Source organism: Propithecus coquereli, unplaced genomic scaffold, assembly GCF_000956105.1.
Source record: "Propithecus coquereli isolate 6110/MARCELLA unplaced genomic scaffold, Pcoq_1.0 Scaffold7, whole genome shotgun sequence".
Classification (NCBI taxonomy): Eukaryota; Metazoa; Chordata; class Mammalia; order Primates; family Indriidae; genus Propithecus; species Propithecus coquereli.
In genome coordinates, this window is record NW_012153062.1 from 7,375,028 (window position 1) to 7,400,971 (window position 25,944).

Sequence of the window (25,944 nt, forward strand, 5' to 3'; positions counted from 1 at the left end):
TAAACCAAAACAAAGACATACCAAACACAAGTAGCCAGGAAGTGTTCTGCTCTTGGGGGGTGGTAGGGGGGCACACATACCACGGCCTGATTGCCTGTATCCTCCTTCACCAAGCAGAACCATGTCAGAGCGAGCTTCTCCTGGATATGTCAGAGAAAGAGGCAGAGACCATGGTACTAGTATGGGCAGCGTGCAAACACAACCTTGTATGCGCCGGCCTGGCCTCTAGCTCTGGATTTAGATGGGTTTAGATGGAAGCAGTGTTTAGGACCAAGGATCTGACTGTTTGAAAATCTTATTTTAGGTCCTGCCTTTATATAAACTCTAAAGCTTTTAGTCTGTACCTTTAGAGTGAACCCTCGTCTGGAACAACTGAGTTTGGAGTTTGTCCTCTTAGAGTCCTTGCTCTCACAGTGATTGTCTTTAGTGTCCAGAGCACCCTTGGTAGTTTTGACCCCCCCATGGGAAAAGCCATAGAGACATCTTTGGGCACACTTTGAAGCCCAGAGCTTCCTTTGAGGGGAAGGTTATGTTCTGGGTACTTCTAGCATTCGTAGGTTTTATGCTTCCATGGCTGGACCCTTCCAGCTTATTTGCCCTTTGGCCTCACTTAGATGCACACTGGGACACTTCACTTTGGCAGATCAGAGCCAGTGTGTGGTCTTCTGATGCCATGCCATGGCTCCCTTCTCCACACCATGCCTTGTCACTGTGTGTGCGCCTGGGTGGTGGCCCAGGTGTCCCGGTGGCGGAGAGGAGTTGGGGAGGTGAGTTTGCTGGCACTGGTGATTTGCCAACAGAACAGAGGCCCAGGAACATGAGCCAAAGAAAGAGGGATTCCTTCACATACATGTGAGTCAGCCTTAGCTTTAAGGTTTATAACACCCATTTACTGCATTGAGGAGGCCTTGAGGTCCCTCACTTGCTCTTCTTGCTCTGACTAGATGTCCAGGAGTTGGGGGGGAAGGGACCTGGGGCGGGGGTGCTCTTGGCTGTGACTGTAGTGACGGGAACATGGGCTTAACCAGAATTCCCTCCTGGGGAACTCCAGTCTGCCTCTGCCCCAGCTTTTGCTTCCTCACTCTGGCAGGGTGCGCAGGGTTGGACCAGCTGCTGCCCCTCGTGAGGGTGACCCGTCCAGAGGGACCCCTTCACTGTGGGCAGTGGCGAAGCTAAGGTCATTTGCTCCTCCGTTGCCACCGAAGGCAAGTACAGCTATGGGGCGGCTGCCCCAGTTTGCTTATGGTAATTCCTTACGAACTCTCCTGTTGATAAACTGAACTAATCAGCTTTAGTTTTCCTTTAACTAAGGATTTAAGTTAAAGTGTAACCACAAGTGTCCTGTTGGTTTTCATTCATTTCAGTGCTGAGCATTTATATGCTGGGCTATGGATTTGATATTTCCTTCCTGTCTTGGCTGAGATACCTGTGTGAAATATGAGTTTGCCTTTTGGCAAACTCTTTTTCCTCTGGCTAGTTAATGAAGCCAAAATATTCACGGAGGGCTGGAGGGGGTTGGGGGTGTGGGGGGGGAGAGGAGGTGTGATTGGTTCTATTTGAGAGTTCTTTGTGGGTGTGAACATTGGTGCAGGTGAATCTAATGCTTCACTCTGAGTAATTGCAATGAGGGAAAGAAGTAAACTTTTCCAGGTTGATGCCACAGCTATCATGACATGCACGTTCTCCTGGGGAAGCAGCAAGGAAGAGGACTGTTAGAGGATGTCCTGCCCTGGTGCTACCAGGCTTTGAAAAGCAGACCCAGGGTGATGGGAAAAGCTAGTACCTTGGAAGAGAGGAAGCCTAAACAAGATGATGTTGTAGACAGTCTGCAGCTGAACTGGTTTCTCCAGTACCCAGTCACAGTTGGCCAGTGAGGTTAATAACAAGTCATTTGGGAGTCATGTCTGTATTGGCCATAACCACCTTGTTTTCTGGATGGGGGTCAGACAAACTGAATAGATTTATTCATTCAGTGGGCAGTGAGTGACAGCAGCCTTACGAAAACCAGCTCTTTTTCAGCTTTTTAATGACATGCACTATTATTGTTGTTAATAGGTTGGCTAAAACAGTGAACTTGGGAGAGTCAAGGCTTCGTTTCTCTGTCCAGCACTCAGATGTTTTCTCCTAGTTTCCTGTGGTCATTCAGTAAACACTTGTCAGGTGCCTACTGTGTGCCAGCAACTGTTATCGTAACCAGTAACTTAATCTTAGTTAATGAATTATCTCACGCAGTGTGCATACAAAGAAACCTTGAGAAGGGGAGGGCCATTGGGTCCTTTGTGTCTCTTCCTGCTCCTCCTTTGGTGCCCTCACATCAGGGAAAGGAAGTTAGCAGTCAACTTAAATCAGTTTACTTTGGTAATGACAGTTTTAGAAAAGGTTTGGAGCAGGAAATTGAAACTGTTGAGAAATAGGAGGTTTGGGAGATTACTGCTGGATTTTTCTTATTTTTGTTGTCCCAGGACTCTATCCCAGTTACTACTGATAATGAACTTTTTATGTTTAACTGTCTTGTCAGTAAATCAGTGACACGTGCCGAGAATAGAAACCAGTACCATTTCATGTTGTAACCGCCAGCCCATGTATGCCCCACTGGTTCTGTTGTTGTGATTGTTGCTATGATGCTTAACATCAAATGCCAGCCATATGCCTGGCACTTTACATCACACTTACAGGGTCCCCACCCTAAGCAGCTTACCTTCCCTAGGAGCCAAGGACCCTTTCTTTATTGGCACCACGGGAAGTGGGGGAGGGAAAAAGACAGAAACCTTTCCTCAGTAAAAATGTGGTATTTTCTGCTTGAATCGATCAAGGGGACTGTATTCATCTTTTTTAATAAGGAATGCCTTTATTTAGGTAAATTTTTTTTCCCTGTTAAATTATGCTGCTTAAAATATTTTGGATTGAGTGTAAGAAGAACCGACTAATAACTCTGTTCGTTGTTTTCCTATTCTTTCAAGATATGTGACTTGCAATGGTTGACTAAGTACTAGGCTCTGAGAGGAGGAAATGAAACAGATATAACTCCTAGTCCCTGCTTTGTAGGTGCTTCCTGACCAGTGAGGGAAGAGAAAACACCAGGTGGCATGGTCAGGAGCTTTTTAAACTTAATGGTAGGTAGGAGAAAATTGAAACTTTACTAATTTCATTCAACACTTAGGTTGTTTTGTCTTTCTGCTTTATCGGCCATAGGGTCATCTTCAGCTAAAGGTGGATTTGCTTGTGGTTAGGGATGGCTGTCAGGAGCTGTCAGTGTGCTTGTTCCAACGGGAAGAGCAATGCTGGCTTCAGCTTTCGTGAGAGAGCTGCCTTCCCAGAACTCCCAGTATGCCCCTGCGTTCATTGGCTGAGTCGACTTAGCCACCCTTGAATCAGTCACTGGCAAAAGTAATGGAGTTACAGTGATTCTCAGCTGGAGAGTCGCATGCTGCTCACCACAGGGGCCTCCTACAAAAATAAATGTGAGGAGGAGTTACTTTATTTTATTTTTTTAGAGATAGTGTCTTGCTCTGTCACCCAGGCTGGAGTGCAGTGGTGTGATCGTAGCTCAATGTAAGCTTGAACTTCTGGGCTTCAAGTAATTCTCCTGCCTCAGCCTCTCCAGTAGCTGGGCCTACAGGTGTGTGCCACCACACCTGGCTAATTTTTTAATTTTTTTTTTTGTAGAGATGGGGTCTCACTATGTTGCTCAGGTTGGTCCTGAACTCCCGGCATCAATTTATCCACCCGCCATGGCCTCGCAAAATGCTGTGATTACAGGTGCAAGCCACCACTCCTGGCCATGAGCAGGACTTAAAATAGAAGAAATGATCATGTAGTAGGACCATGACAGAGGGATGAGAGGTCAAAGACAAAGTAATGGAGAGTAGGTCATAGCCCTTATTTGTGGGGCCCCTCTATAGGGCCCTCTAATATGGTACTTCACTCTGTACCTGCCTCTCTCTCCCTACTCCTAGAGTATAGCTTCTTAAGGCTAAGGCACCCTGCTTATTCGGTATTTGTGGCCACTCTACCTAGCACATAGTAGGGACTTAATATGGGTTTGAATAAATTGAATGAAAAGAGATTCTTCATATTCTTTAGTGTTTAACTTTTATCAAACATTGCTTGAAATAAGTGGATTGTTGACATCCTTACTCATTACATATTTTATAACAGCTTTATTGAGAGATGATTCACACACCATACAGTTCTCCAATTTAAAGTGTACAATTCAATGATTTTTAGTATGTTCTCAGAGTTGTGCAACTGCCACGACAATCAATTTTAGGACATTTTCATCACCCCCAAAAGAAACTCTATATCCATTATCAGTCTCTCCTCATTCTCCCCTTCTCCCAGCCCCTGGCAACCACTAATCTGCTTTCTGGGGATTTGCCTATTCTGGACATTCCATATAAATGGAATCAAGCAATATGTGGCCTTTTGTGTCTGGCTTCTTTCACTTAGCATAATGTTTTCAAGGTTCATCCATGTTGTGGCATGTATTTAGTATCAGTACTTGGTTCCTTTTTTTTTTTTGCTTTTAATTTATTTTTTATTTGTATTATATATATTCCTGGGGTACAAGTGCAATTTTGCTACATCGATAGATTTTGTTGTGGTGGAGTCAGGGCCTGCAGTGCATCCATTTCTGGAGCAATGCTCATTGTACTCACCGAGCAACCTCCCATCACTCACCCCCCCCATTCCTTTTTATAGCCAAATATTCCATTGTTTGTATATACCATATTTTAAAAAATCCATTATCAGTTGATGGACATTTGCATTTTTTTCCATTTTGAGGCTGTTCATAATGTTGCTGTGGACATTCTTATATGTATAAGGTTTTTTGTGGGCTTATGCTTTTATTTCTCTTGGGTATCTAGGAGTAGAATTTGCTAGGTCACATGGTAACTCTAAATTTAACCCTTTGAGGAACTGCCAAATTGTTTTCCAAAGTGGTTGCATTATTTTATATTCCCAGCACAGTATAGGAGGGTTCTAGTTTCTTCACATCCTTGCCAACCTTGTTATTATCTGTGTTTTTGACTGTAGCCATCTTAGTGGGTGTGAAGTGGTATCTCATTGTGTGTTCATCAATTTTTTTAAAAAGATCAACATTTGCTTGGACACCCACTGCATGTCAGAAGCTATTTGCTAAGTCTGGAGACAGAGAGATGAGCAACCTTTGGCCTTTCTGCCTCTCTGGCCTCATCTCTTTTCACATCTTTCCTCTTAATTTGTGTTCCCAAAACACCAAATTGTTTGTAGCCCCACACTGCCATGTTGTTACTTACCTCTAGATATTTGCTTGTGCTCTTTTATCTTCCTGTAATATGAATACTAATGCGATGCTAATACTAATACCATTATTGGTTAATGCTTTAACAGTCAATAAATCATACATTTGGCAGTCTGGCTCCAAAGTCTGTGTTCTGTGCTATGTATTTTTTTCCTTTTAAAATCAACTTTATTGATGCACACATTTTAAAGATACATTTTGATGAGTTTTGATGAATGCATATGCCTGTATAATCACAACCACAATAAAATATAAAGCAGTTTTTTATATCATCCATCCCTCCCTCCAATTCTCTTATGCCCCTTTGGAGTCAGCATTCCCAGTCCTAGCCAATTACTGATCTGCTTTCTTATTTCTAGAATAGTTTTGCCTGGTCTAGGATTTCAAATACTCTCTTGTGTGTGGGTCCGTTTTGCTCAGCAAAATGTTTTTGGGAGTCAACAGCCAGGTTGTTGCATGTATCAGTAATTTGTTCCCTTTCCATGCTGAATATATTCCATTGTATAGATATAGCCCAATTTATTTATTCCTGCACCTGTTGATGGACATTTGTTTGGGTTTGTTCTTTGAATATCATGCAGTTAAGTAGTTACGAACATTTGCAAACATGTCTTTTTGTGGACATATGTTCTCAGTTTTCTTGAGTAAATACCTAGGAGTGTAATTGCTGGGTTGTATGGTAAATGAACGCTTAACTTTATAAGAAACTGCTATTGAGGTGGATTAGGGAGGATCCTCTTCTGTGCTCCCAAAGCATCTTGGTTATTGATTATTCACTTGCCCATCTTTCCCATTAGTCTGTGAGCTCCTTGAAGATGGAGACTCTGTTCTTATTTCTGTATCCCCAGGACCTTGTGTGGTACTTATCATCTAAGTAGCTGCTCCATAAATGCTTGTGAATGGGTGACTGAATTGGCCATTATTCAGCTTTACGGGGGGGGGGGGGGGTTGCTTATGGCCCTGTAAAGGAGATAAAATTAGACATAGAAACAGCTGTAATGGAAAGTAGAAATCAATAGAGTTGAAGAACAAAGTCAATGGGAGTTGAAAGAGAGATGGCCTTTAATGGGGAGGATTTGGGAAGGCTGATGAAAGAGGTGGGATTTCAACTCAGCACCAAAAGATAGATTTAGATGTGCAGAGATATTATTACTCATTGGTTCTAAAGGGATCTAACTTGATCTTCTGTCTCAGAAGATTGGGGAGGCTGGAAAATGAAGGCTGTGTTTGGGAAGGTCACACTGAGATTCATCTATGTTTTAATGCTTTGCTAGTCTCAGCCTACAGCAGACACTGGGAGATATTGACACTGGGGTTATTCTTTTGAACCACGTCTGATGCTGTCCTGAAATGAGACATTCGGAGCAGAAACCAATCAACCAGCATTGGCTTTGGTCAGAATTATTTGTATAATAAAGTAGGGCATATGTTTTAGTTTTTAATTACACAAGTAATACTCAAATATATTTGCATAGTAAAAGAGTTAAATGGTCTAGAAGGACAGAGAGCAAAGTCAGAGTTCCTCTCATTTCCCCAACTCCTCTCTAGCATCACCCCAGTTCAGGTAAGAACTATAATATTTACAGTTAAGAGTTATCCATTCCATCCCTTTTGTATACATTTATATATATAGATACATATTATAGAGGGTTAATAAATTGTATCATTCTTTACATACTCTTCTGCAGTTACAAAATAGAACTTAACATGTTATTATTTCTGTCAGCACAAATAGCACTGTTTTAAATGCAGCGTATATATTTCATGGTACAGGTATACCATTACTGATGAACATTTAGGTTATTTTTAGTATTTCTCTATTATAAATACTGTGGCAGTTAACACCTATGCCTGTAATACTGTAATACCTTCACAGTTATGTTGTAAAATTACGATATAATACAGCTGGTGTATTTACAATTATCCCAGTTACCACACAGTGTAATTGCGGTTATGATGTAATATCTTTACAGAGAGGTTGGATGGTTCAATTGCTATCCAGACCTGGCCAAGAAGATTGCAAAAGGTTTAAAATGTTCCTACTGGTCTTTATTATTGAACGACCACTAAAAAGTATGAATTGAGCGTTTAGGTTGCTCTATAGGTAGAAGGTTAGTTAGCGCCTAATATTTGCCAGGTACTTTCTTATGTATTCGCTCATTTGAATCTTATAATAATCTCATCTTATAATAATCTCATGAAAGATGTGCTGCTCTCCTCTGTTTATCTGAAGCTAAGACTGAGAAAGAGTGTGACTTCCATGAAGTGACACAGCTTCCAAGAAGCCAGTTCAAGATTTGAGCCGTTGTCCCCTGATTATCAATTCAGTGTTTCTTTCCTGGTTCTGAAACTGGTTTATTCTCTTAAGAACTTAAAGGAGAAAACTTTTAGAAGGTAAAATGTCTTTGAAATAATGGAATCATAGCATGATCAGAGAAAGGAAGAGTGGACATCTCTGGATTTGGGGTGGTGGTGGGCAAGCCTCTAGCCCTGTCATCAGGAGGCTGTGGTGGTGGCTACACCAAGAGACCTTGGTGTCTGACAGCAGCGTCCTGCTATTGTGAACCATGGATTTAGTATCATGCTAAGAAATAAATCACCGCCCGGAAAGGCTGTGTGTTTAGATGCTGCTGACTCCTGACTCCTGTAGCCCCTCTCCCAACAGAAGAATGGCACTCGGCGGATGAATTGTCTCAACTTCCTTTGAGTTTTAATCTCTGTGTAGGTCAAAGGGTTGTTTTTAGCCTGTGGGAAGGTTTAACTCTTTCAGAAGTGACCTCTTATACAGGGACAGGGAGGTGGGATGATGCTTAGGATTTAAAGGTAGTTTCTGAACTCTTCCTGGACCCTGTGTTTGTAGATCCCTTGAAGTAGGTGTGAGCAGCCTTTAGGAATCTGTTCTATTCCATAGTAAAAAGATCTGTGTTCATGGATTGTAGGAGGATCTTGTTGATGAAATAATCTCAAATTTAAAAATGTCATCAAATGTATTTGAGGAAGAAAACTAAGAAAATCTGGAAAAACAAAATCGCCAACAACAAAAACAAAACACCCTGATTCATAATAGGGTAAACGATGTTCTTATAGTGAATGCGTCAACATTTTTAACAGACGTGTATGCAAGTGTGTGGTGATGCAGTATGTATATAAAAGTCAAAAGTACAAATATAGTCAATGTTTACATTAAACCTCCCGCCTCCAACACACACACACACAAAAGGTCCCACTTGTATATGTGTAACTACATCTTTGAATATTCCCTTGATCCCATATTTTTCCTTTTCCCCAAACACATATTTTGGTCACTTCCCCAAAGAAACGTGATATATATTAGCCTCACATAGAACCATAGGGAACACACTCAATTGAATCACACCTCTCTGAGTAGTGTAGAAAGTATAATGTTTTAAAGCACCAGGGACCGGGGATGGCAGGTCCACGGGAATCCTAAACGCTGGTTTCCAGCCGCAGCTGTGCTGGAATGAAAATAGAAAACAATGAAGCATGTGCAGAGTCAGCTTTTCTTTGTGTCACAGCTCAGCAGTTTTCCTGCTGTCCTAAACTTTCCTTAAAACAACAACAACAACAACAAACTAGGGGCAAAGGGGAAATGATGTAGTTCAAACATTTTTTAATAGTAAACGGTGCAGATATCAAATAGCAGGGCTGTGGGGGTGTGTAAAACCAGAGCTAATTCGATGGTGAGAAATCGCATGCTCGTTGCTTGGTCATGAGGACGTGTGTGTTCGCGCACACACGTAAGCACAAAGAACACCTCACTAACCCACACATAAATACAAACACAATCGTGGATTTTCATCGTGGTATGGTAGGAGCTGTGCTGCTGTGGTCATCGTGAAGCATGAGTTTTATTTTTGCTTCTGCTGCTCTCTTACTGTGGGACCCTGGAAATATCACTTTATTCATTAATCAGATACTTTCATTTAACAAATATTTATTGAATGCTTATTATGCACAAGGCCCCATGCACTAGGTATTGGGGAGAATTAATAAGAAAACGCTTTCCCTTAGATGCTGGGGGAGTCATTAAGACACCGCTCAGCTCCGCAGTGATAGCGCTGCGGTGTGCGCCCTTCAGAGAGGAACCAACCTGCTGTAGAAATTCACAGGAAAGGGCGAGGTTATATCTAGCTGACAGAGGCTTCATGGAGGTGGTGAAGAACACGGAGCAGGGCTTTAAAAGCTGGGTGGGATTTCAGGGAACCCACAGATGGAGCTGGGGAACCGTAAGGCCTTTCTGATGGCCAGGCTCCAGGGGAAGGGGGCCTTATTAGTATAATAGGTATTGACCGCCAAGGTTAACTGTCTCCTAGTTTCTCTGGGACTCACTTTTCTCATCTGTAAAAAAGACAGTTGAGTCTCTCTCTCCATCATGTGAGGAACCGGCGAGAAGGATGCCATCTGCAAGCCAGGAAGAAGGCCCTTACCAGGAACTGAATCTGCTGGCACCTTGATCTTGGACTTCCCAGCCTTCAGAATAGTGAGAAATAAATGTTTGTTGGTTAAGAACCCCGCCCCCCCCATACAGTTGAGATTTTTTGTTTGTTTTAGTGTACCAAAGAAAGAAAGAGAACATTATGTTTGTAATATAGGCATGCAGATTTTCACTAGTCTGATTCCTTAGTGCTTGAAAACAACTAGGTTTTTAGCCTTTTATGAAAAGTAGACCTCAAACAGCTTTCCCTTTTTTCCTTTCTTATTTTTCCTTTTTAGCTCCATTATCACGAGAAAACTGTTTGCTATTGGAAGGACTTGTGGAAACTCGTTTGGTAAAATAGAAAAAAAGAAAAACCTAAGTGACGGTCAAGACTTTTCATAAGCGGTACAGGAATCCAAATTTACATACTCTAAGTTTAAAGCTTTATTAGTGACTACTATTTAAAATATCTATATATGCATCTACAAAAGAAAATAGCCAAGACAGAGGGAGATGTGAATATCAAGTGCATTCACATTTTCCTCGTGTTGTTAGTAGCATCCTTCAGAAAGCACTGATTAAAAAGTAAGGCCATTTCTAGTTTTTGGTTTACTGGCCTATTGCTTACCAAGTCAAGGCTGAGCTAGGGGGCCTTGTTCCAGAAAGCACCGACTTCCTTTCTGATTGGAAATAATCTGTATTTTGTTTGACCTTCAGAATGGCCTTACTGGAATACATGGGCCAACATTTGTCCTGGCAAGGGCCAGGGTAGTTTAAGATTGGTGTCCAGGGATTGCTTTGTAGAGCAGTTAAAAGCAGTGGGAGGAAGGTAACTATAGTAATTCAGACATTTGCATCCTTTCTGGCTTAAAAATCAAGGGGATAATTTAAATAGGCAGTGTTTGAAAACAAACAAACAAACATTTCTCGAAGTTTCTATTTGTCTGAACCTTTGAGAACTTTGCCAAGGTCACAGTGTTCTTTTGCAACTGACCTTGATATATGTGAAGAGGGGATTACAGCTTATTTGTTATGCTGTGCTAGTATCTGTAATCCTTTTCTAAAGATCGTCAGATATGGACCTTGGAAAACACAGTGTCCATGTCTTTTGAACCATATGTTCTTTATGATGCTTTGCTTATAAAAATATTGTTAGTTGACTAGGGATGTTCACTAATGACAGCTGGAATTAGGCCTCATGGTAGCTTTTTTTTGATCAGGCTGGAGGTGAGTCCAAACCTAAGGTAAAACTAAAAGTAATTGTTCTTATTTTAAAGTAAATACATAATTAGAGACTGTATACTGAGTTCTCAAATTCTTAGCTAGACCAGTAATTCTTGCTACTTAGGGCCACAATTTGGTTCTGTCAGATGTATAATTGTAGAGATGATAAATGACAAGGTACTTAGGGATGAGATGAATTCATATATGGTGACAAGATGTTTTCTTTAATAAGAATGTCATTATATGGGAGTAATTGAAAATAATCATGTATTAACGTCAAAATCCTGTATTAGGGGAAAAATAAGTAATTCATATCCTGCTTATGTAAAGGGATATAATTTAATTTCTTAATGCTTTATTTCACTTTTATTGTGCTCCCACTCTAATACTTGAATGTTAGCACCTATTGCACAAGTCTGAAGTTTCTGTGGAGCCCAATATGTGGGAACCACAGCTTCTCGTGGTTTTCCAAATACAGTCCCATAAAGATGGAAGACTCAACTGCAACAGGTGGCACACTCAGGCAGAGACAGGCATGATTCTGACACTCATTGTTAGCTGCATGTATGTTTGCTGTTCACTCATAATTACAAAAGGGAAGTATCCAACTAAAAAAAGGTAGAATAGATATAAAAGAAAATGTTATACAGGTTTGTACGTATTTGCTTACTACAGTTGAGAAAGCAGGCATGGTAAGTGAAGTGCAAGAGTTAGGGAAAAATGAGTAGAAAGAAAGAAAAATAGATGTTTTGATAATCTTCATCAAATGTTTTCTCAAAGGCCAGCCTCAGATTTAAAGTATTATGCAGCTGTAGTCTTTGGCCTCTGGTAGCTTTCTGATAGGAATTCAGCCTTGAGTTGAACTTTGAGATGGGTTATTTTCTTTTCTTTTTTTTTTCTTTTTAATTACTGAGTGACCAATCTGTTGTAGTTTGTTGATCCATTTTCTCCTCTTACTGTCCTTCTGTTGCTTTCTCCATGAGCTGCTGTTTATTCTGGAATGTTGGCCATCCAGATTTAGAATTAGGACTTATGTGCCTCTATCTTTACCAGGGATGGAGAAAATCTGACCTAGTATTTCAGTTCACAAATTTAAGCGGACTTAGAGGGGTTCTAATCCACAGTTATGTTCTCAAAATTCCCGTTTTGAAAGCCACCGTCTTATTCAGTAGTTAATACACAAGCCGAGCTCTTCTGAGTTCACACTGTGGAAGCTTCTGCACTCCTCTGTCTTTGGTTAGCTGTCTCCCTTGGGGTGTTTAGGAAGAGTCTGATTTTGGCCAGCTTCTTTCCTTGTCTATCCATTTTATAACACAAGCCACTGAAGCCCAGACTTTTTGTTTGGCAGATCTCGTTCATTAGTCTCTTGTGTATCTCTCATATCTCACTTTTAAGGTTATTGAATTCTTCGCCATCCATTACTTTTGTTCATTTTGACGAGGTCAGTCGCATTAGCCCCAGTTCACAGGTGAGGAAACTAAGACAGGTGCCCCACGTCCAGCAGCTTGTTAGCAGCAGAGCTGAGCCTGGAACCCAGGCCTTCCAGCTCTGAGTGCAGCCTTCTCTCCTCTGTGCTCCCTGTGCTTATATTCTCATTGTGTGCTGTGGTCTTCCTTTTTGGAGGGTGATGGTGGAGTGGTGAGGAGAAAGGAGGTTCTTTTCTATTGATTTTTTTCCATATATTTATTGGTAACATCTTTACATTTTTACAGAACTTCCTGGTTTAATTAAAAACCTGTCAAATGCACGATCTCATTTGTTTTCATAATGACCCTGGGGATTAGCTAGGACAGGTATTATCCCTATTTCAAAGATGAGAAAACTGAGGCTTAGGGAAAGTGCTAAGTTATTAGTGGAATTGGAGCCATACCCCAAACAGGGTTGTACTAAGACTAAAGTGAATGATAATTAAATTTGAGCTTTGCCTTTCTGTAACATACATGGAGCTCCTACTGTGTGTCAGTTTCTATGGATTCAGAAAAATACCTATTTTTAAATTGCTCACAGTATAGTAGAGGTTCTTACAGTTCAGGGGGTGCTGGAGGTTAACTTTGTTTAAGGACATTATTTCTCTAGAACGGAGGAGGTGGTACATTTGGAAGGCTTTATGCTGCAGAATTGCAGCCAGATATGTGTTTACTTTTGTGAGTGCCTGTTTTATTTGCCAGTTTATTCATTCCTATGCATTTGGATAAGAAAATAAATACAGTTCTGTTTTGGCTCCATGAAATAGTTTTTATGTTTTCTGGAATTTCCTCACTTATTGTCTTTAATATCCCAAAGTTTTATTATGACTCATTTTGGCCATACAATAATAGAAGTAGTAGGTGTAGGCCTGTTTGAAGAGATTCATTAAGTAATTTGGGGAAGTATATTTTTGAAGCCTATAAATATTAATTTTTTCTTGGTGTTGAGATTTGTTTCCTGGTTGTCAGTTGTGCATGTTCTTGTATGTTTTGGATGGGGAGGGTAGAAAGTTAGGAGTTGAAAGACCATAGTTTATTTTTTTCCTTTGGCTCAAATATGTAGTTTTACCATAAACTACTGAAAGTTTCCTGTTCTTGTTTGATAAAAAAGTACACTTCCATTCATTGTTTCCATGTAACTTCCTATACTTTTTACAGTAAAAAAAAGTTGAAATCTAGGATAAATTATGAGTTATCTTTAGGGGCAAAGAAACTCTATTTCATTTCAGAAAAGACCTTAAAAAGTGAACCTTCTTGAGTGTGTGAAACTGTAATAGCCCTTGGTGTGTGCGTGTGTGTGTGTATGGAGATATATGTATATATATGTATATATGCCTTTCCTTACATGATAATGGCTTGCAAAGAGTGCATTTGGACTTCTGCTTCTAACAGGAGAAGGCAGGGAAGATTCCATGTTCGGACTGGATTTTAGAAAGCCGGGTATCATAGAGGGGCTCTTTGAGTGGCCCCATCGTGTGTTTTCTTTGTGAAATGGCTCTTTCCAGGCTGGACTGTTTGGCACAGGGAGGATCACGTGTGCTGACCTGCACCAGGGAGCATTGGCAGGAGTAACTGATCTCTGTGACTGCTGCCTGCTGACATTGACGTGAGAATGAAGACAGGAAAGAATGGTGACTACAGCTTCCACTGAGGAACTACAGTGGACGAATTTGCAGATGATGCTAAAATTGTAATTAATCTGGGATGTACAGGTTAACTGTCTCTTCATCCTGAAAAAAAAGTGTTGGTGGGGAAGGCCACCATGAGAAAATGGGAGGGGGGACTGTAAGAACTTTATCAGAGCTAGTTATATATTTGTTTTTTTTCCTCTTCTTAGAATTGTTAAAATGCTTGAAGCCCCAGAAGCAATAGGAGAGAAGGGTTTTTACCACAATTTGGTGTGAACTAAATTCCTAACAGTTCACCCTTAGTGCATCAGCTTCACTTTGTTTGATGGCTTGCCATTGGGGCAGTGTCCCTAATATTGTCACTAATATTATTACACAGTATCAGTTTTACAGCTGGTTTGTGCTTCATGAAGGAAGCCAGAACGTTTTAGTGAGTTACAAGGAAAAGAGCTGTCAAAAGTCCGTATAGGTTATGGTGTAGGTGGCATGGCCACCTTCTGGCCCTCGCGCAGAGCTGGATTGACTTAAAATGGAGTGTAAATGGCAATAAGTGATGGGCTTGAGGCAGAGACACAGGCCTGCAGCCAGAGTTGGAAAAAACCAGAAGTATAAAAAAATATAGGCAAAACTATAAAGCATAGAAATGTGGGACCATCTGGTAGAGATAAATACTGAAATACCCTATCAAACCATAATAAACTGTGATTAGTATTCATAATGCTGACCCTACATCTTCAAGAAAAAAATACAATAAGTGAGTTTCAGGATGCTCAGAATAGTTAAGATGGACAGGAAGTAATTATGCATGTAGTACATTTTAGGTAGATTTCCCTTAAAAATGACTAAAGTCATTCTTTTTTTTTTTTTTTTTATTTCAACTTATTATGGGGGCACAGATGTTTAGGTTACGTATGTTGCCCCTGCCCCCCCCCTTCCCCCTAAAGTCATTCTTGAAAGGAATAAAGACTTAGTTGGAAAATTTGCTTGTGTGGAGTATGTTGAATAAATGAGGCATTTACCGTGTGGTGGGAAGGTGGTTCTTAAGGGCCAGATGAAGTAAGGTGGGAGTATGATATGAAATACTGAGAGAAGGAATCAATTATTGTCTTAAAAAATGCAGGTAGCTTTAGCATATTTTCTTTGCAGATCTTGAAACAAAGCCCTTTTGTGGGAAATGGCATGCAAGGATTTTATTTTCAGATTGACCATTTGAAAGTCTGAGAGCTTGTCTCCATGTGGGAAGAGGTGAGTCCCTCTGGCAGTGTGGTTTCCTGAGGTTCACTTGGGAGGAAAAGAGAGGAGCTAGTTGATCCAGAGTGGAAAAACACCGAAGAAAAGTCTTCTCTAAAATAACACACACAGATTTCAAAAAAACAGAAATTGTTTTGACTGAATGTGACAAACTTAAAAAAAAATTTCAGCATTGAAAAATCAATATGACACATCTGTTTTGAAAGGTTGCTTTGTCAGATACAGATGTGTGTTTTACAGTACGTTACTGTGTGTGAGGTTTTGTCATGAGCATGCGCAGTAGATGTTTTTCTGAACAGGTATCTCATTTATCCCAGTTTAAAATTTGGGGGGAGAGCTTATTACACTTGATCTTAGCCAAAAGGCTGAGAAGCAATGGGGAGAGTTTATTAAACAGCAACACAATAACTTATATTTGTTTTTAGATTAAATACCATTTGATTGAATCATACCCTTCCCTCTTAGCCTTTTACTAAACTGATACCTCTGTTCAGATTTTATCCTTTCAGAAGTTGCTGTTGACCCAACAGCAAAATCCAAACTTTTTGATGTGTCATGGCATGTTTTTGAAAATCAAGATCACAAAATCCCCCAAATGCATTTAACAAACTGCCAGTTTGCTTCTTGCCTTCGTTCCTACATTAATGCAAATTATTGGCTTAAAAAGTTAAATAATGAAATTCTCCCAATTCTAGAAAAGGAGTTTTGTGCATATGAAATAGATTTGCCTGGAACCCTGAGTAAAATTCACTATAGAGGGTATTCCTTCTGTTTTTAATGAGATCATATAGGAAGAGTGATGCGCCTGTGCTTTCTGTAAAATGATTCTTGAACTGGCCAATCCTTGCATTATTATAGCCTCTTAAATTGAGAACTTGGAAAAGTATTCTCTTGTCCAAAGAGCTTATTTGTTTACTTTTTATGAGATCTATGTAAGAATCATATTTTCTCTTTATCTTGGCTATTAGAAAGTTCAGAACTATGTTTGGCACTCAAATGAAGTAGTTTCCTATAGCTAGATTCTTTGATAAGATTTTTTTTTGCATTTTTTTTTTTACAAGAGCACATCCCATAATTAGGGAGATGATAATAATTGTAGTAATATAATAAAAATGAGTTGATCCTATGAACAGTTCTATGGGGCAGATCCTGTTATTATCTCCATTGTATAGATGAAGAAACAGACATGGAATGGTTAAGTAACTGCCCTAGGTTACAAAAAAAAGCTAAAATGTGGCAGGGCTGAGATACAGACTTAGGAGACTGGCTCCATAGAGAATTAGCAGCTTGAGAGTTTGGTTGTTTGCCTAATCAGTTCATCACTCAGCAAGTATTTATGAACACCTGCCGCACGCCAGCCACTGTGTCAAGCACTAGGGTACAGCATAAGCAAAAGAAACATGGTCCTTTCCCTCACGGAGTTTCCGGTGAAGTAGAGGACACACGAACACATGTCCAAATAAATGAAACAATAGGTTTATGAAAGCTCATATTTGCTATAAAGGGAAAGTATAATAGGTGTAACAGGTTTTAGGGGAATCTCTGAATTTGATCAGGTACAGTAGAAAAATGTGGTTCTGGGCCAGAACTACTTAGCTGGGCACAATCCTCCTGTCTTTCTAGGGTCCAGGGTTCCCCAGTCTACCCTGAGTAGTTCTATCGATGGTGCTCTTTGGCCCATACCCGCTACAGACTCTGGAAGTACCAGGTCCATAGCTTCTCCAGAGCCTGTTAGATTCACTGTGAAAGGAGCAGGAGCACACTAGTGACCAGGTGCTCACAGATGCCTCTACAAACTGCCAGCTCTGTGTTCTCTTCTGACAACAAGTGCCTGGGCAGCGAGCTAGCTAGCCCGAAGAGGAAGAAATACAGTTTAGCCTTGTAACTGGATTTGACGTGTACATTAAGCTGGGTAATTTGGCGTTCATGTTAATCATTTCCTTCATTCCTTTAACAACTAATTGTTGAGTGCCCTGATTATATATAATACATAAACTCCTTAAATGTGTTTCAGTTTATGGCCCAGTTTGTACACATGGCTGTAATTAGTAATATTTTGCATGGCCAAACCAAACGTTTGTAGATTTTCCAATCTCTTGTCTCCTATCTGTTATCAGGACCAGTGGTTACAGGCTACCATTCAACCCCCCAGCAGTTGTGGTTTCCCCTTCCAGCCTTCCCGGCCATCGCGCTGTCAGGCTTCTGGTCTTGCCACTTACTCTCCGCCCCAGACCCTGCACACCGGCCCTAACACAATCTCACCACGCCCAGGGTGTGTTTCTGCGCACGTTCTTACCTCCGCTTCTCCCATCTTTTTCTTTCTTACCAGATACCAGTTTGCTAGAAGTTAAAAAAAAAAAAAAAAGAGAGAGAAAAATAGTTTAGTGATTATCTTAGGTGTGAGTTGAGGTCTGAGAGATGAACAGATTTGGTGATGTCATCCCTCGGGGTTCCTGAGGAGCAGCTTTGTAGCTCTGCAAGCCTCACTTTGCCGTAAGATATTGCATTAGTAGGAATTAAGTCACAATTTTATATTACGTGGCTAAGTTCAGTTTAGTATTTCAAATCTGTTAGGTTAATTAAGAATTTTCTTTTTAATAAAGATGTGTACTTTTTTTTTGGTTATTTCGTGTCTGCCAAACTCACAGGGTAGGAGAAAAAAAGATTCTGTTTTCTTCCATCCTTCAGTCTTTACATTTGTTCTTGGTCTCTGTGCTGAGCCTTTTAGGCAATAACATCCCATAAATTTGAATTTCCCCACAAATGAATGCTGTAGCCAGTGTTCCCTTCTATGTGAGTTTCCTTTAGCTCTTGTCAGAAGAACAGCACTATCTTATAGATGGAAAGTAAACCAGAAGAACATCGGCCAAGATGGTGCCAAATTACTCTTTCTGGATTGCTGGAATTCCCTGGGGGCGGAAACAAGGACTAGTCTCACCTTTAGGAGTTTTACTTCCAGAATGTGCTCGGAGAATAGAAATATCTACTCATACTGAGCATAGTTTTATTTTAAATCTTCCCAGTGCAAGTCTTAGAAATAATTTTGGAGGAGTAATGGCTAGGGAGTAGTGTAAGAACATCTTATCTTAGATATTTTATTAATCATTCTAAAAGCCCACAAAGAAAACATTTTTCAATTGGAGAAAATGTTTTCATTCATTTATTTCTCCTCCCCGCAAGGGACTTTATGTCTCTAATAGTACTTGAAGTTTGTAAAACATTTTCATGTATAGTGTCTCATTTGATTTGTAAGTCAAGCCTGTCATAGAACAGGAGAGGGATTACAGGAAGCTTAAAAACAAGGTCACACAACTGGTATAAGCAGCAGATCTGGATGTAAAACCCAGCTCCAGTATCTCCTGGTCCAGTACTTGGTGCTTCTCTAACACAAGGACTCCTGTCACTATGTCCAGTGGTGACTGCTGAGACATGTCCCCTCTGCTACAACTTCTTTAGGTCAGAAAAAATACAAACCAAAACAGCATCACCTGCTCACAGAGCCACAAAAATCCCCTCTGTTGACACCTCCAGGGTGTGTAATGGTATCTTGCTTTAGATGGGAAAGTGAGTGTCCTTTATGGCTTGGTCCTTCCCAGCTCTTAGAGAATTTAGATTTTTAAAGAAGCTCTGCCCTTTGTTTCTTTTTGAACATTCAGAAACACAATTGAACACAGGAAATTCTTCAACATGGTTGCACCGTGATTTCAACACGACAATATACAAATATGCACTGGCTTTTAGCCCATTCAGTTGGCAGTTGACTTCTTGGAAGAAGGTTGGTTTGTCAAGAGGAAGATTTGGATTTAGATATTCTTTTAGACGATGAAAGAAACTATGATAAGATATGCCTAGAGATGTGCTGTAGAAAGATATAGGTTTTTTCCCCCCTGAGAAATCCAAATTACAGATTTTAGGACTCTTCTGCCTTTTTTCTTACCAGGGATAAATTTAAGCCTCAAGCCAAGGTCTATGGTTGAAAAACTCAGGTGGGGGGGACCCCTTTGGAGTTTAATGGTGGTACATTCCGTAGCTCCATCCCCAAGGGCTGCAGATCCAATGAGTTGTAATTTGAGATGGTACAAACACTGAGCATGTTAAGTACACTCCAGGCTTGCTCTTGAGCTCAAGACCTTCCAGGTGTTTTTTCTTGGGGCTTTCTTTGTTTTTGCATCGTATCCTGGTGTTTGTAACATTCCCTCTCATAAAGCTCAATTAAAGCCAGACTCTGCTATCGGCTGAGAAATCGTCCTGGGTGCCCTCTTACAGATCCTTGCATCCCATGGGGGCAGAAGGGATTTTCAGCTCGAGGGCAAAATATATTCTGCAGTGCCCAGTCCTACAATCTGTGGGAGTTTGTCCCTCTTTGCAGCTGACAGCATTGCAGAATTCCCTGTGGGACAATAACAGAAACCCTTATTAGCCAATGGTGTTGTTGGAATAAAATCTCTTCACTGCGATGTCTTGGTCCCAGGCTATAATGTTACCCCTTAATTCCCTCTGCATCTTTACCATTTTTATTACAACTGAACACACGCTCCTCATTAGTACCCTGGGTGATATGGGGAATCAGAGCGCTGGAAATTATGTGGAATAGGTACCAGATGTTTGTGTCAACTTGGTATGCATTGGTATTTTGAATGCTTGAGGATCACGTTTATTAAATGTGAAAATTACTTATTATACCGTCCCCCAAACATGACCCCCTCCCATAATATTTTATTCCATGTTGCATGAGGTGTGATATTAATAATTTCTTTTGGGATAGGTTAAATTTAAAGTGTGTGCAGCAAATGCATCTGTTCCCAAATGCTTTGTCTGCATTCTATCAAGTGTTGGAGCTGGCCCGTGGCCAGCGTGGATGTGGGGGTTCTGTAACTAAGATCGGAATGCTGTGTTGCAGTTAAAGGGCATAATGAAAGGGTCCATTTGCATTTTTCTTTCTCCAAGCGGAACTGGGAATTTAGACATTGATGTTATAGCTGGATCTTAGGAATGTTTCCTGTGTGTCCAGATAAGCAAGCATTAGTGAAAAAGATGAAGAGGACGTTTGGTAAAATGATAAAGGAGCTTGTGCTTTCTCTTTAAGTTCATGGAGTTTTTAAGTCAACCAAAGGTTGCAAGTGTGAACTGAGCAGTTTTATTTTATTTTTGCAGATGCGAAGTAATGTCTGTGTTTGGCCTGTAAGTTTGTTCACCTAGTCCTCAGGTGACGGACTGGAGAGTGCAAGGTGAAAGCAGGTGGTGCCCTATTGCGGGAAGGGCCTGACTTGGAGTCTGAGAGACCCGGGTTCAAACCCCCTGCTGCCATTTACTGGTTTGTGTTTTGGCAAGTAACTTAACTACTCGGAGCCCCAGTTTCCACCATTCTAAAATGGGAGTTTTAACCCTGTCTTTCCAGTGGTGTTATGAGAATTAGAAACATTATGTACAAAGTATATGACCCAGAGTACGTGCATGATAACTGTACACATGAAGAGTTACCCCCTGGCTTATCACATGAGGTGGAGGCCTAAGCAGCAGTCCCAACCATTTTGGCACCAGGGACTGGTTTCATGGAAGACGATTTTTCCAGGGACCTGGGCAGGTTGGGGGGGTAGGCGGCAGAGCTCAGGTGGTGATGCGAGCGATGGGGAGTGACTGTAAATACAGATGAAGGCTTGCTCGCTGGCCCACCGCTCACCTCACCTTAAAGTGTGTGCAGCAAATGCATCCGTTCCCAAATGCTTTGTCTGCATTCTATCAAGTGTTGGAGCTGGCCTGTGGCCAGCGTGGATGTGGGGGTTCTGTAACTAAGATTGGAATGCTGTGTTGCAGTTAAAGGGCATAATGAAAGGGTCCATTTGTGTTTTTTTTTTTCCAAGCGGAACTGGGAATTTAGATATTGATGTTATAGCTGGATCTTAGGAACATTTCCTATGTGTCCAGATAAGATGTGCAGCTGACAATTTTTCCACGGAAGGAGGGGCAGGGAGGCGGAGCTCAGGTGATGATCCATAGCCCAATTCCTAACAGACCACAGACTTGTACTGGGCCGTGACCCTGGGGTTGGGGACCACAGCCAAGCCTAGGGTACCACGGTATGCTTCACAGTGTGGCCTCAGGCCCAGATGCTGAACACCCGAGTGGTGGGGGCCCTGCTTTGTGAAGGAGGCTGGTTCGGTGGTGGCCTTGTCAGTGTGGCCCTGGTCTGGGCCACCTAGTGAGTTTCTCATCACAGGGTTTACTTGAACCTGTGCTGTCATCAGGTGAGTAAATGCTTTTGTCAATGGAAGTAGCATCTTGTGGGTGAAGAGGGGCCATGTCTCTGTTCTGGTGGCTGAGGAGGGTGTAGCAGACAGGGAACAGAGGCTGACTTCACGTCAGGAGGGAGGAGGACAGTTCAAACAAAACACAACACCCAGTAAGATTCTGAGGAGAAGGGATTTCTCAAGTAGCCAGTGGAGAAGGATAAACTCAGCTAACACTTTGAGACCAAGGAAAATTAGTTCTTTGGGAATTACTCCCAAAGAATCCTGGACAGGGCATGCACCAGGTGACTAGAATAAGCAGAAATATCTGGACTGGGAGCCACCAGGGAGGAATATCTCTGGAGGTGCATCTGTATGTGCATGACTGCCAAGAAGCACTTGTCTGAAATACGCACCCAGCTCATGACAATTTACTTATAGTGGGAACAATAATAATTGTTCTACCCACTTCAGAGAGTTTCTGGAAGGCTTCAGATAAAGTTTCTATAACATACCTTTTAGTTTTAAAGTATGGTGCCGAGTTAACAGGCATGCATGTTTATGCGTGTTGTCGCGTTCAGCCAGTGTTTCTGTCCTCATCATCGGTGCCTGGCTGATCCTTACTGTGGACAAGTAGCTTTCGCTGTGCTGATTAGGATTGTCACCGGAGCAGGTCACTCACGCATCTCTCGACTGCGGGGAAGCGAATGGCTGTTGGTTTTCAGCCGTGGCCACGAGCAACTCCCAGCCTTCTGAGGCTGCCAGTGAGGGCCTATGCTAGCAGCTCCAGAGCTCACAGGTCACCACCAAAGTGAGAAGATGAGTCAGACGGGGTCTTAGGGCATGTGTTCCTGGTTTCTGAGCGTTTGTGCCCCAGAGGTGCTACACTCCAGCCCTACGGTGGTTAAGTGAGAATCAGAGACGCCCTGTGACCTCAGGCACATGGGATAGAGCCTGTGGGGTGGGTCACACTATCCCCCGGTGGAAGCTTTTCTGAATGGACCGGGGTCTGGCATTGTGTGGGCAGATTGCAGAAGGAAGCACTATGAGGCTAAGAAGGAAGGATGGGAGACCAGTTCAAGGGCAAGTTGTGGCTGAGGGAGAGGGGCAGGAGGGCTTAGGCCTGGCCCAGAAGGTGGCAGGATGAGGTTGGGGTGTGGTGTGCCACCTGAAGAAAAGGGCCTTGCCAGAAGGGTGATTGGGAAGGGAGGACAAAAACAAGTTTGGGTTTCCTGCCTTGTGTGACAGTTGAAGGTGGGGAAGCCCTAACTGGGACTTGAATCTTAGCAACCAGAAATGCCACCTCCTTCATTTCATGGTTGATTTTTCCCCTCTTTAGTGTCGATTGAAGCTTTGACTCTTAGCTAAAATGTGAAAGGAAGAACTCTAGGATAGGTGTCTCTTACTGTTATGAAATCTATCGAGCATGGACCACCTCATGATTTTTTCCCCCTCTTCTCAGTATTTATTGAGTACCTACTGTGTGCCAGGTACTGTGCTGAGGTAAGGCATACAACAAAAAATGGAATGGTTGGGTTCTATTCTTTTGCAGTGTTTGCAGTCTTTGGGAGCATGTAGACGTTAAAATCATAATTGCAAAAATAATTATACACATCTAATCACAGGAAGTTCTGTGAAGAGAAATAGTACCATGAAAGTAGGAAAAAACATGCCTAGCATAGAGAGGTAAGGGAAATTCCTTGAGAGATCAGAAGAGTGAATAGGAGTCCCTCTTGCCAAGGCGAGGGAAGGACCAGAACGGTAGGGCAAATGTTCCTGACAGAAGCTGTTATATGGAGGCTCCTGTGGGAAGAAGGTTGGCACTTTTGATGGAGTAGAAGAAGGCAAGTATATTAATTAGGGTAGGTTATTCTGCAGGTGTCAGAAAACCCAAAAGTACATTGACTTGAGGAAGAAAAAAGTTTACATGTGTTTCCTATTAAAAAAAAAAAAGCAGTTCGGAGCTGATCCAGTGGCTCCATGTTCATCAGGTACTCAGGCAACTTAGTACTGTTTTGTCCTCCTCAGCATGTTGCTGCTTATGGCCCAAAATGGCGGCTCTAGCACTACCCATCGCATCTATATTCCAGCTACCAGGAAGAAGGAAATGGCAGAAGAACACATCTCCTTCCCTTCATAAGAAAATTTGCTGGAAATCGTATATATCACATTAGCCAGAATTTGGTCACATGACCATACCTAGCTGCAAGTGGGATGGGGCAATATAGCTTTCATTCTCAGTGGCTGTGTGCCTGGCTAACATTTGGAGAGAGAAGCAGAACAATTGATATAGGGAGACAACTAGCAGGTCTGTGCCTCATTTAAATGGCTAAAAAAACAGTGCGAAAGTGCTGAGGTAATGGGAGATGGGGCCACAGTAGGAAGCCGGGCCAGATCTTAAAGGGCCTTGTAAGTCATGGTGAGTTTTCTGGGCTTCATCTGTAGAGCAGTGGGGAGATCAGTACAACTTTTTAAGCAAAGAGAAGCTTGTTCAGATTTGTGTTTTTCAAAAGATCAATTTGGCTGCTCTGTAGAAGACATTTTGGTGGAGCTAAGCATGAGGGGATTTTTGCAGTAGTCAGGGTAAGAGAGGTGAGGGTTCCAGTGGAGGTGGAGAGAAGGGGGCAGAGTTGAGAGGCTAGAGGGAGAATCCGTCAGATAAGGGGAGGGAAGGGGTGATGCTGGGACAGCTTCCACATTTCTGCCAGGTGTATGTAGGTGGAGGCGGGTGCCATTTACTGAGGGGGAGGAATGAAGTAGGAACGACAGGTTCGAGGCATGAAGATCCTGAGCTCTGCATGTTGAGGTTGGGTGTCCATGAGACAAACGAACGGAGATGTTGAAGAAGCTCTTGAATATTTGGGCCTGGTGCTTAGAAAAAGTAGTCTGAGATGGACCTGTAAATTTGTGAGTTTCTACAAAGAGATTGGAATTGAACCTATGGAAGTGCTTGAGAAAATTTGTGGAGAAAGGATAGAGCACTCCAGGAAGGCCTGCGGCGCATTTTACCTGGAAGGCGTAGGTGGAGCAGCTAGCAGCAGAATAGTGTCTGTGAAAGATACATAAAGGAAAATTTCATAAAATTACATTGCCCCTTTCTTACATTGGTAAAAGGATATTTCTTTTTCTCCCAGGGAAACCGCTCTCCCCTCAGTCCTACACAGCATCTGTTCTCTTAGGGGGCGCCTAATCTACATCATATGTGTAGTTAATATATCCTTAGCTGGCCATTTGCACATGAAATTCTTTTTATTCTCTAAGTTTTAATCTTTTTCACTTGTACTGCACTCTTTACACACTTATCCAGTTATGTCTTCAAGATGAATTACTAGAGGGAAGTTGCCAGGTCAAAGGATATATACTTTTCTTCTTTTTTGTCTTTTGATACCATTGAAAAGTTACACCAATTTGCTCTCATTGGCAGTGTGAGTGTGGTACATTTCTTGAGGAAGGTTTCTTAAGGCATCTCTGACCTCAGTTTTCTATACGCACTGCCCTTCTCCCACAGCATTTTTTTAAATAAAAAATTTTAACATACAGAGATGTTGAAACCATTGTACAGTGAACATCTAGATTTTACAATTAACGTTTTGCAATAGTTGCTTTATCAAATATCTCTCCATCAGTCCATCTTATTTCTTTGTATGCATTTCAGTGTAGGTTACAAAACCGTAAGTCTCACCCCTAAATCTACGTCTGCTTTTTGATTCTCACAGCAAGTGCGGACACAGTAGCCCAGGCCATGAGTGTTGACCCTGCACTTGAGGATCCTGCCTATGAAGGGGGCCCAGAGGCAGGCCAGGTGGGGACCTGCAGCCTCGAGGCCACGGGGGGGGCCTCCAGATCGCCGGGTGTGGCCCCTCGACTGAATCCAAATTTCACAGAACAAATCCCTTTATTAAAAGGGTTTGTTCTGTAAAAATTAGATTCAGTCAAAGGCCACACTCAAGGATCCAGAAGGTCACGGGTGACCCCAAGGCTGCAGGTCCCCCCCTGCCCCCCGCTTGGACTGACTGGCATAACCCATGGCGGGAGCTACAGCCCTTAAAGAGGGGTTCTGCCCTGTCTCGGACTCTGGCAGGACAGAGAACACAGACGCTAAGGCAAGGAGTGCTGGTCCTGAGCACCGAGGGCTTCCCGCCCTGGTTCCCTCCCTCTGTGGGGAGTACCTTATCCTCTGATTAGTTTCCCTTGAGTTTTTGCTCCTGCTCCAGTGTGGGGATGAGCAGTGTGGTGATTTCAGGAAGATCCCGAAGGGCGATGGCACCGTGAGGAGGAGAGCAAATCAAGCCGATTGCAGGCCTTTTTGCAGATGTGTTTTGGGTCGAACTGCAGCCCAGTCAGAGCTTTGCACACATACCAAAGTAGAACTGAAAAGCATTTTACTTGTGCTTAGTTTGTGATAATTGCAAATTCATGGCAGAAG

The 25,944-nt window shown here is 42.0% G+C and overlaps 1 protein-coding gene across 1 annotated transcript in view; it reads left to right on the forward strand.

The window, feature by feature from the left end:
* The first annotated feature begins 1,673 nt into the window (after positions 1–1,673).
* Positions 1,674–25,944, forward strand: part of TGFBR3 (transforming growth factor, beta receptor III) — a 140,073-nt gene continuing 115,802 nt past the window's right edge. The window contains exons 1-2 of the mRNA XM_012661017.1: positions 1,674–1,870; positions 10,019–10,074. Coding sequence (XP_012516471.1) covers positions 1,674–1,870; positions 10,019–10,074 — 253 coding nt within the window. The remainder of the gene's footprint in view (positions 1,871–10,018; positions 10,075–25,944) is intronic.